Genomic DNA, 10071 nt, shown 5'->3' on the forward strand with positions numbered 1-10071 from the left:
AAAAACCATCCAAGCATATCCTCGGGACCTATACCTATCTCAAAAGTCAAAACCCCATAACGCTTCATTTCATCTCAACTTTATCTTAATAAATTTCAACATTTTTCAAAATAACTCTACATCCAAACAATACATTAATCTGCTGAATGTATATTGCAGAGTTAGTTTGATGTCAGGCTCCTAACCAAAGTTTTGCCTGCTGAATTTGCCTTCCTCCTATTCCCTTTCACCAATATCCAATGGTAAACTGTCTTCCTCCTAAATTACATATGCAGTCAATGTATGATACTAGGCAGAAAACACAACGCATATTCAAAAGAAAAAGAAAGTGAAAAACATCTGTCTACCCTTCCGGACTGCAATGTACACAAAACATATTCAAACGCCTTATGGGGAACCAAGATGATCAAAGCTTCTTGCTCAGACTAGACCTTTTTGACTTGGATGGTGACCTCAAGATCTCCCTGAATGCAGATGGGCAGAAGTCACTTACACTGCACATTCCACAGTTAGGTCTGAGGGGTGTACAAACAGTCTGTCCAAATCCTACCTGTTTAAATACAAATCAAAATAACCAATGCATTTATTAATAAGATTCCTTTGTTTATAACATGGAGATACACAGTGCAGTGTTCTTAAAAATGCTAGGCACAACAGAGACAAAGCTACTCACTAAAAAAACAAAACATTCCTGAATTTGCCAGTGTTCAACCAAATATAAGTACACGCACTTACATAGTTATCAATACAAAAATATAACCAAAGTTAACATATCTATATGCACAGGAGCTGTCTTTTTTTTCCTTTTGGGTCAGAAGGTCAGAGTGAGTGAGATATCTACACTTACCAAAAGAGGATTTATCGGAACCCATTCTTCCTTTGGAAGCCACAGTTGCAATGCCTCTCTTGTTTCCTCAGGTGTTGAAGTTTTCTATCAAAGACATTAAGGATTAGCACCTGATCCTATATGCCCTTAGGAAACTTTGAAACACCATAATTCAAGTGAGTTAAGAAGAGGTCCATTGTGTTCTCTGACTTGCAAATGTCTCACATGAACGCAATAGATTATGGCAAGGTAAATTATATAAATAGCCAAAAAGGGAAGAAAAAGAAAAACTTCCTACATCCATCATCACATGCACAAAACAAATACATATTTCCTATAAAATTAGGGGGAGTCCCTTTTTGCGTTAACTTGAGCTGAAGCCCTTCACATATTAGTTATCCTTTCATACCCCTCTAGACAGAACAGAGAATAAAGGGGGTAGAATATAACTAAATGTACAGCAGAAATATTAAGTAGGTTAAGAAAATAAATAAACAAATAACAACCTTCAATGTTCCGTGGACTAATGGACTGCTAAATTCCCACACCCACCAGTTAAACAAAAGAAAAAGAAAAATGAAGTCCTGATTGTTCTAGAGTTCATAAGTTATAAAATTCCTACACTCACTCCAATCATAGCTGCCAACACTCTCTATTTCCCGCAAACCCCCAGGCAACTGCCAAAAATCGGTTAAGGTATCGATGCTCTGAAGTCCAAAATATATTTTTCCTCGTTAACTTACACAGGCATTAAATTAGTCTAATGTTTCAAAATATCATCTTCCACCCCATTCTTTATGATAGAAGAATGAGCTAGTTGTAGTAAAATATTTAATGAGAGCATGCGCAAATTCCCATTGGTGGAAATCAGTTTTCAAGATAACAAAGTTGACAACCTGCTTGTATAGATCAAATATCATCTTCCACCCTATTCTTTATGATAGAAGAATGAGCTAGTTGTAGTAAAATATTTAATGAGAGCAAGCGCAATTTCCCATAGGTGGAAATCAGTTTTCAAGAAACTACCAAAGTTGAAAAACCTGCTTGTATAGATCAAATATCATCTTCCACCCTATTCTTTATGATAGAAGAATGAGCTAATTGTAGTAAAATATTTAATGAGAGCATGCCCAAATTCCCATAGGTGGAAATCAGTTTTCAAGAAACTACCAAAGTTGACAACCTGCTTGTATAGATCAAATGTGATAAATGATAATGATAGAGGCACCTGTTTTGTGCGGGACTTTGATACCCATCCAAGCCGATTACAAATCCGGTGCACATGAGTATCAACACATATCCCTTGAACATTATTCCACCCAACATTCATAACCTACACCAAAACATACCACAAAACTTGGAGATGCTAAGGCAACATTCTGATTTACACAAATACTGCAACCAATCCCTACCAAATGAGCCATCTTAGGGCCTATCCCTGGAAGTAGGAGCAGTTCCTCCAATGAGCTAGGTATGTCTCCATCATACTTCATGAGACAAATGTTTGCAATTTTCTTCATGTTAGCAGCTTTTCTTGTATAAAATCCAACCTAAAATTTCAACAAATAAATAAATAAAAAGAGAAAGAGAAGTATTAGGACTTTCATAAATTATTGCAGAAAAATAACATACAGGGTAAATCAAGCTTTTGATAGTTGCTTCATCAGCTTTGTCAATGGTATCGGCAGCAAGCAGATCATTCTGAAGGAGACGCTGGATTGCTCCTGCACTCCTTAGAACTTGGTGAGTGAAGTTTTAAGGGCATTGATAAAAAATCAGAACATGATTTAGAGCAGATAATGAATACAGTATGGAGAGAGGCACAAAGTGAATATACATGTTTCTCGAACCAATAGTTTAAGAGTTATGATCTCTCTCTCTGACTCCGAAATTATTTGCATGCCATCAGCTAATCTTACCATATAAACGTCATTACAGGGAAAGATCTATTCAGTCATGGCCAGTCAAGGCACAGGAAGATACCAAGTAAGTTTATCTCCCGACTACGAACTGCATGAGTGTATACGGTCATGATGTTCTTTGTATTTGTACGATACTATTTACCTATTGAACTCTTCCTTAAAATAAAGGATTTTTCATAATCTTTCCAAGTACAATCTGGAAATCATTTTCTGGTAGCAAAAGATTTAATGAATGAAGTAATTAGTAATCCGGTCAATGCTGATCAACTATTTGTATTAAATTCCAGAAACAGGTAAAGTGTATATTATGTATCAGGAAGAGGATCTAGAAGAAAAAACTGGTTACAAATAATTTTGGTTAGCCAAAAAAAAGGTGCTCAGGCATGACTACATTAAATGCTCTCATGGTGTTGCGATCAATCCTTGGAAAGTACATTTCCAGATCTATTTACTCGCATGAAGAAAGCTTCTGTGGTGGATCATTATCATCCTCGGCATGATTCTACTCAATGGGGTGCCATCTTCTCTAGGGAGGCAAATGATCCAGAGGTGGATCTCTTTCATCCTTCTTTGAAAGGTTATACTCATGTAGCGTGGGACAGGATAGTTATGATAAAATGGTTTGGATCACATCTAGGAGAGGAGTGCCTGAAGTAAAGTCATACTGTTATGTGCTGTGTACTCACAGCAAGGCTCCTTTCTCATGGAAGCTTATTTGGAGAAATAGGGCTCCCCCAAAAGTGGCTTTCTTCACGTGGACAGCAGCGCTAGGGAGAATCCTCACCTTGGATGACGTGAGAAGATGTGGCATCCTAATGGTTAATCAACGTTGCATGTGTAGGAAAAATGAGGAATCAATGGATCATCTTCTTTTACATTGCAAGATTGTAATCATCCTATTGAGAATGTTCTTCAATCTCTTTAGGATCGATTGGCTGGTGCCTTCCTAGGTGGCGGATTTAACATGTTGGAATAGACACTTTAGCCATGAAAAGTGGATTTCCATGTGTAAGATGGTCCATTTGTGTGTACTATGGTGGGAAAGAAATCAGCATAGCTTTGAGGACTGGGAAAGATTGGTGCTGGAGTTAAAAGCTTTTTGTTCTTAATACCTTGTATCTTTGGACAAAGGCCCCATTATTGTATCCTGAGATAATATCCCTTTTGTCATCATAACTTGTCACTCTGAGGCAAGGTGGTCTTCCTTGCATTGTTAGCTCTTTAAAAGGAAAGCTCATCAGTTGATCCTAGCGTGTGTAATTGTGTGATTGTTTTACACTCAGGATAGAAAAGTAACAAAAATAGTCAACTGCCTTCATTTCGAAACAGGCTATTAAAACATGTCTGTCAATGCCAATAAACTTTAAGGGTGGAAGTACTTGCCATGAGTAACGTTATCCTTGGTTTGACTAGACAGAAGCGAAGATACTAAGACAGCAAATCTTCTTTCCTGATAAAGACAAAATATGAATTATTAACCTACCTATTTGATGCTTCATGCATGAAATAGAAAGTCTATGGAATAACACAGCACTGACATTGGAATAAGAATATATGTAGTAGGAAGATGCAGCCTGCTAAGCCAATGCAAACTCAGGCCCATCAAAGACCATTTGACTACTGGTCCAAAATCAACTCATGCTTGTTTCAAATTAATTCTGGGGGTTAATTACAGAATCAATACCTAGTTTTTTACTGTTTTGCGAACAGTTACACAGATTTTCATGCAATTAAAAAATTATCTGGTATTGGATGAAGGTATTTGTGAGGTTTTTACCCATAAATTAATTGTGCAAAGAGTGAAAATCTGTGACTTTTTGAAAACAGTAAAAACCTAGTTATTGTTTATGCAACTCTTAAGAGAAATGATATTTGAAGTCATAGAGTGCGCAAGCACTGCGCACTCATTTTGAAAAAAGTGAGTAAATATGGGATCCACATGAAAAAATTAATTTTTTAAAAGTGGACCCCACTCTTTTTCAAAAACAGTGCACAGCACTTGCAAAATCCATGATTGTATGTAGCATTACTCATACTAAATTCAAAAATGTCTTGCTTGGTCATCACATAGACCAAATGACTTAAATATCACTTCTTCAAAATGAAGTTTTCTCAAAGGAAATTAAGTATCATTTTGTTAAATAATATTTGAGAGGAGGTGTCAAATGAAATTCCCTCAAAATGAAATTAAATATAATTTCTTCTTAACCTAAATTCATGCCTCTTGCAGCAGAATACCTGCCACAAATCAACAGATCTTGGCACTTAATCCAAAGGATCATTCAATGCTCAAAACTCATTACAGCTCCCAGCATCTCATAGAGTTTTAAAGGCTAATGCATGCCAAGTTCATCTTGCCTACTTAATGGTGTGAGTCACCACCTTCCAGTCCAATGCTTTTGAACCTCAACAGGTTTTCCTAAAGCCCAACACAGCTCCTAACTACGCCCTTCCCAGGAAAATACAAACATAATACAGCGAATTATGATTTATCGCAAAATTACTAAAAACGAATTATGTAGCCATTACTTTCATTTCTTTGGCTTCTTTTTCCTTTTTTTTTTTTTTTTTTTAACTTATTACCATGATTTTCTCTTCCCATTCCATGCCCAGGACATAAGAACTTCAAAGGCGTTTTGTCAGTTTCTGGGCCTCTGTAATATGAAGTTGAAGATTTGATCTCATTGCTAGAGAAAGTATCAACTGCTGATAAAGTGATATGATAATAATTTAAGGTATGCTTTGTTTCATTAACTATACCCATTGCCAGGCAACAGAGAATCTTACCTTAGGAGGAAGAGAATTGCCAGCTTTCTCACATCCCATTGTGTCCACTGGTGCATCCTCAGCAGACCTCATTTTGCGAATTCCTTCAAGGACCTTTTCCCAATTTGGAGGTGGTTCACCTGTAGGGACTAAACAGCAGATCATCAAACAAACAGCTAAGCAGTTGAATATTAATCATGTAACTAAACAGCAGGTCATCAAACAACTTTCCAAAGTCAATTCAATTTTTCTTATTGTTAAAAGTATGCTGAATACAATGAACTTACTATTCAGAGGTACCCCATCACAAATAAAAGATTAAAATAGTGGCTTGCTCAGAAAATTTCCCACTGCTGTAGTGTACTAGAAAAATGACTCAAAAGACAGATGTAGGCTATGCGAGATGAAATCACCCATTTCAGTATTATATGCCAAAAATGCACAATAGGTTTGAATAAATGCATGTTTTTCTGTTTGATAAGTGTCTTTCAAAAGATGCATGTGAACTGCAATGACCTAAAACATTTCTCATCATTGGTAAGCAGGACCCACAATAGCATAAAACATCTTATGTATTATATGCTACTAAAGACATCGCAAATGTTAAGAGACCATTGGCAAAGGAGGTGTTACTTGACTGAAAAGATCCATTCACTCGTTTGTACCCAAATTCTTCGATTTCAGGTGGGCCATGTAGCTGCATAGAAAAAGCTGATCATGATAAACAATTCTTCTTTATGGATCAATTAAAAAATTGTAACCATTTAGCAGGACTTAAAGCTAAATATTGGATTTTATCGTACATCATTTATTCCACAAATGGTTAATAATTTTGACACACTTTAACGAGTTAATAGAAGTTGAAAACCCAGTAATAGAACAAGCTCCAGTGGACCTCAGTGCCTAGCAAAATAACCAAGAAAAACTCTAGCTGTGAAGCCACAAAGAGTGTAATGAATTTCTGCGAAGCAATGAAAGTAAGCTCCATTCGTTCAAATGATATTATAGACAAAGTCTTAAGCTATAAATATATATAAGTTGAATTGCACACCAATTTCTGAACTGACAAAGCAGAAATAAATTTAAGGCAATCATAATTTGTGGCAGGTTTAGAATGATTAAATAAAAATAAACAAATCATATAATTTAAATAGCTCATTGTTTTTGTCATGAGCGAGAAATAGAGGCTACTCAAATCACCTAAATGCTGGATCAAATATAAAACAATTAAAAAAAGTTTCTGAATTTAATAAAGAACTAATATTCTTACTTTTTGGTCAAGAGGTTCTGCTTCATACTTCGTTTCATGAGTCTCTATAATCTTTCTCACTCTCTTCTTCCTCACAAAAACACGAAGTTCTGATACCGAACCGCCATTGGAAGATTCAGAGCCTGCAATATCCCCCCCCCCCCCCCCCCCCCCCCCAAAAAAAAAAAAAGCGAAAAAATAGCAGTAAAATGGGAATAAGATTCTTATTGGAACAGTATGAATGTTGTAAGATAGGCAAAGTAATGTCTTTTGTGAGAGTACGAGCTTTTTCATTATTATCATAATTCACAATGACCTGGGTTTGGCTCTGAAGCGGGGGTTTCGCATTGGGACTGGAGGGGTTTGGAAGATGATCTTGTTTTGGGATCGGACATGCTGCTGAATGATCTGGTTCGCCCAAAACCAATAGAAAGGGGAAGAGTGCCGAAGTGACTTCTGAGGAGCAGAAGGGACATTTTGGGTTTCGGAAATGGAGGGACCGAAAAAAATATTTTATTTTATTTTTGGTACCGAAATTTGGAAGTTGAGATGGAATCGCATGAATTTATGTCAATATTTAAATATCATTTAAATATATATTTTTTAATTTTTAATATTTTTAATATTTTTAATCTAATCATTATAATTTTTAAAAACTTGTAAACATAATATAAAAAATAATTCAATTTTTTCTTGCTGGAATGTCTATAAGATCTTGCCCAAATTCAACATTACTTAATCTCTCTGGAATGTCCATAATTCAACATTACTTTGGGGCCCTTAGAGCATTGGCAATGGACTAACTATTTGTCAATGCAAGTCTAAATTAAAAGTAAATGTGAAAAAAAAATATCTACATTGGCCTAGCTAAACATCCCAAATTTAACATTTATGCTACAGTAATTCTTCACTCCTCGCCAGACTTGGCAAGCTATTGCACACGGACCAAATTCTTATTTTATCATTTCGTTGCCTCTCGCTCACTCTTTCTCTCGGTTTTTCTTTATCTTATTCCCAAAACTCCCATTTCCTCTTTCTTTTCTTTCTTTCTCCCGAAACTCCTTCTCTTCCTTTCTTCTTCGCCCTTCTCTTTCTTTCTCCCGAAACTTCTCTCCTGAAACTCCCTTATCTTCTTCGCCCTTTTCTTTCTCTCCTGAAACTCCCTTCTCCTCTTCTCTTCTTCGCTCTTTTCTTTCTTTCTCTCGAAACATAGCAGGTCTTCTCCGCCTTCTCCTCATTCGAAGTGTCGGATGGTGGTAAGTTTTCTCAGTCACTCTCCATCTTACTTACGGAGTCTCACATCCCCAATTGTTTAAATGCGCACACACTCATATTTCTCTTCCTCATTTCTTTGCTTTCACATGAGGAAATTTTTGAGTTTTAGAATACCATAGTTAGAGGCAATTTTCATCATTGGACCGTGTGGCACGCTCGGGAAACCAATCGATCCCCACGTCTAGGTTTAGGTATGGAAAATCTGTTTTGCAGAGTGTATGCAATTTATACAATATTTGTTTGGGGATGTATATATAGCCATGATTGCTGGAGATTTATGAGGGTTTTATTAATTGGATTCAAAGTTTGTGCAATGTTTTTGGTTATTGAAAGGCGTCAATTGGTATTCTGTGATTGGAATTCCTATGATTGGTATTCTGTTATTGCAAATCTGTGATTATGATTAGTCTTATCCCACTTTGTGATCAACCTATTCCTGCTCTTCAAATATATTGGTACTTTGCCAAATGAAAAACAAGATTATTCATATAACTTCAAAACACAGAAATTAACCACCATATAATCCAAGACCTCACTTGTGGTGCTATCAAATGCAAGGGGTTTGGCAAATCACAAAACAATCGGTAACTCAACAAATGAAAAACAGAGAAACAAATGAGAATGTGCTGAAGTTAGAAGATATTATTGCAACATATGGTCTGTACGTATGAAGGTGTATTAAATTATTAATACAACATTAAGAGCTGACTAACTCTAACTAACTAAAGGTAACTAGAAAATCACACTGATTTGTTAAGTCTAATAAAAGGCAGCAGGCACCCACAATAGTCTTAAGAGTGTGTGAGGCAATAGTTTGAAGAGTGTGTGCGCATAGATAATAAAATATGATGCTATGTATGGTACTCTTCCTCAGCTAATTTAGATTCTTTAGCATATGTTTTTCAAGAAAAGTATAGTTTGAAGAGTATGATGTTATGGCTAGGCACATGCTATATATTGTACTTTGTAGGATAAATTTTGATGGAACCACTTGCTTTTTGTGTTATGAATTTGTAAATCATTATATTGGTTTGGTTTCTCCAGAAAATTGCTACTGTTTTTGTGTTATGTCAGTGGACTATTTTTGTAATTAGTGGATTTTTTTTGTAATTAGTGGATTGTTTTGGGGTACTTTTGATTTTTGTTGGTATTTACAATTGTGGGATAGAAAAATAGGAACTCAAACGAGGAAAGCCATTTAGTTTGTTAAGATAATCTTGTGATTGATTTTTAAGAAAACCCAAGAAAGTGAAAAAGATTGAAACTACCTAGTGTTCAGCCAAGTTGAGTTTTTGTGCTTATTTTTTCCATTTCTTTTCAATCTACCTAGAAATTGTTATTGGTATTTGTTCACATTCTTCTCTCCCTCTTCTATGCGCATGCTCTGAAAATAGAAGAGGGAGAGAAGAATAATTTCAGTTACTTGTTGAAAATGCAGTGATAAGTATAACAACCCAACTGAAAAGAAGATACATTTGCTTCATCTATATACAGTCTTGTCCAACTCCTACAAACTCCATTATGGAATATGTCTTTGCTTATTCTTTAATAATGTCATTAATGGTGCAGACCTTGCTAGTTTTTAGTCCATTATCATATATATGGACAAGATAGATACTCCATTGAATGGATTTTTGCTGTTTTAAAATTTTCAGATTACAAAATAACCCTTGTACTTCTTATTCATTTGGTTTTCATTATTCAATTTCCTTTGTTTATGCAATATGATGCTAAGATATTTCATGATGCTAAGATACTACAATATTCCATGATGAGATACTATATAATACAATAATATGATGCTGAGAATTTAATATTCGACTTGAATATTGGCCAACTTCTCTGACTTCTTGAAAATTTAATATTTTTCAAGGATGGACACACGTTTTGATAATGACCTCTTCTTCACTACTCTATTGCAAAGTGGAGGAGGAGGTTGTAATAGAGCCCTAATGCAACATGGTAATATTGTTGTCTAAGCAACCCCTAACGACGATGAACAGAGGTTTCTTTCAAAAAAAGTTCAAAGAGGT

General features: G+C 35.6%; 1 protein-coding gene across 6 annotated transcripts; it reads right to left on the reverse strand.

Annotated features, from left to right (window-relative positions):
* Positions 1–67: 67 nt before the first annotated feature.
* Positions 68–7275, reverse strand: LOC121246949 (endonuclease III homolog 1, chloroplastic-like). Of its 6 annotated transcripts, none has more exons than XM_041145273.1 (10): positions 7080–7269; positions 6785–6906; positions 6148–6211; positions 5536–5654; positions 4132–4198; positions 2459–2550; positions 2239–2376; positions 2055–2159; positions 848–931; positions 68–550 (listed from the first exon to the last, which is right to left on the reverse strand). In XM_041145273.1, the coding sequence occupies exons 1-10, from the start codon at positions 7237–7239 to the stop codon at positions 407–409; spliced, it is 1095 nt and encodes a 364-aa protein (XP_041001207.1). In that variant the 5' UTR covers positions 7240–7269; the 3' UTR covers positions 68–406. The 6 variants fall into 6 exon arrangements, with proteins under 6 accessions (XP_041001207.1, XP_041001205.1, XP_041001204.1 ...); XM_041145271.1 differs by having other exon boundaries at positions 6127–6211; XM_041145270.1 differs by having other exon boundaries at positions 5536–5663; positions 6127–6211.
* Positions 7276–10071: the final 2796 nt, after the last annotated feature.

Source organism: Juglans microcarpa x Juglans regia, chromosome 1S, assembly GCF_004785595.1.
Source record: "Juglans microcarpa x Juglans regia isolate MS1-56 chromosome 1S, Jm3101_v1.0, whole genome shotgun sequence".
In the NCBI taxonomy this organism is placed as follows: domain Eukaryota; kingdom Viridiplantae; phylum Streptophyta; class Magnoliopsida; order Fagales; family Juglandaceae; genus Juglans; species Juglans microcarpa x Juglans regia.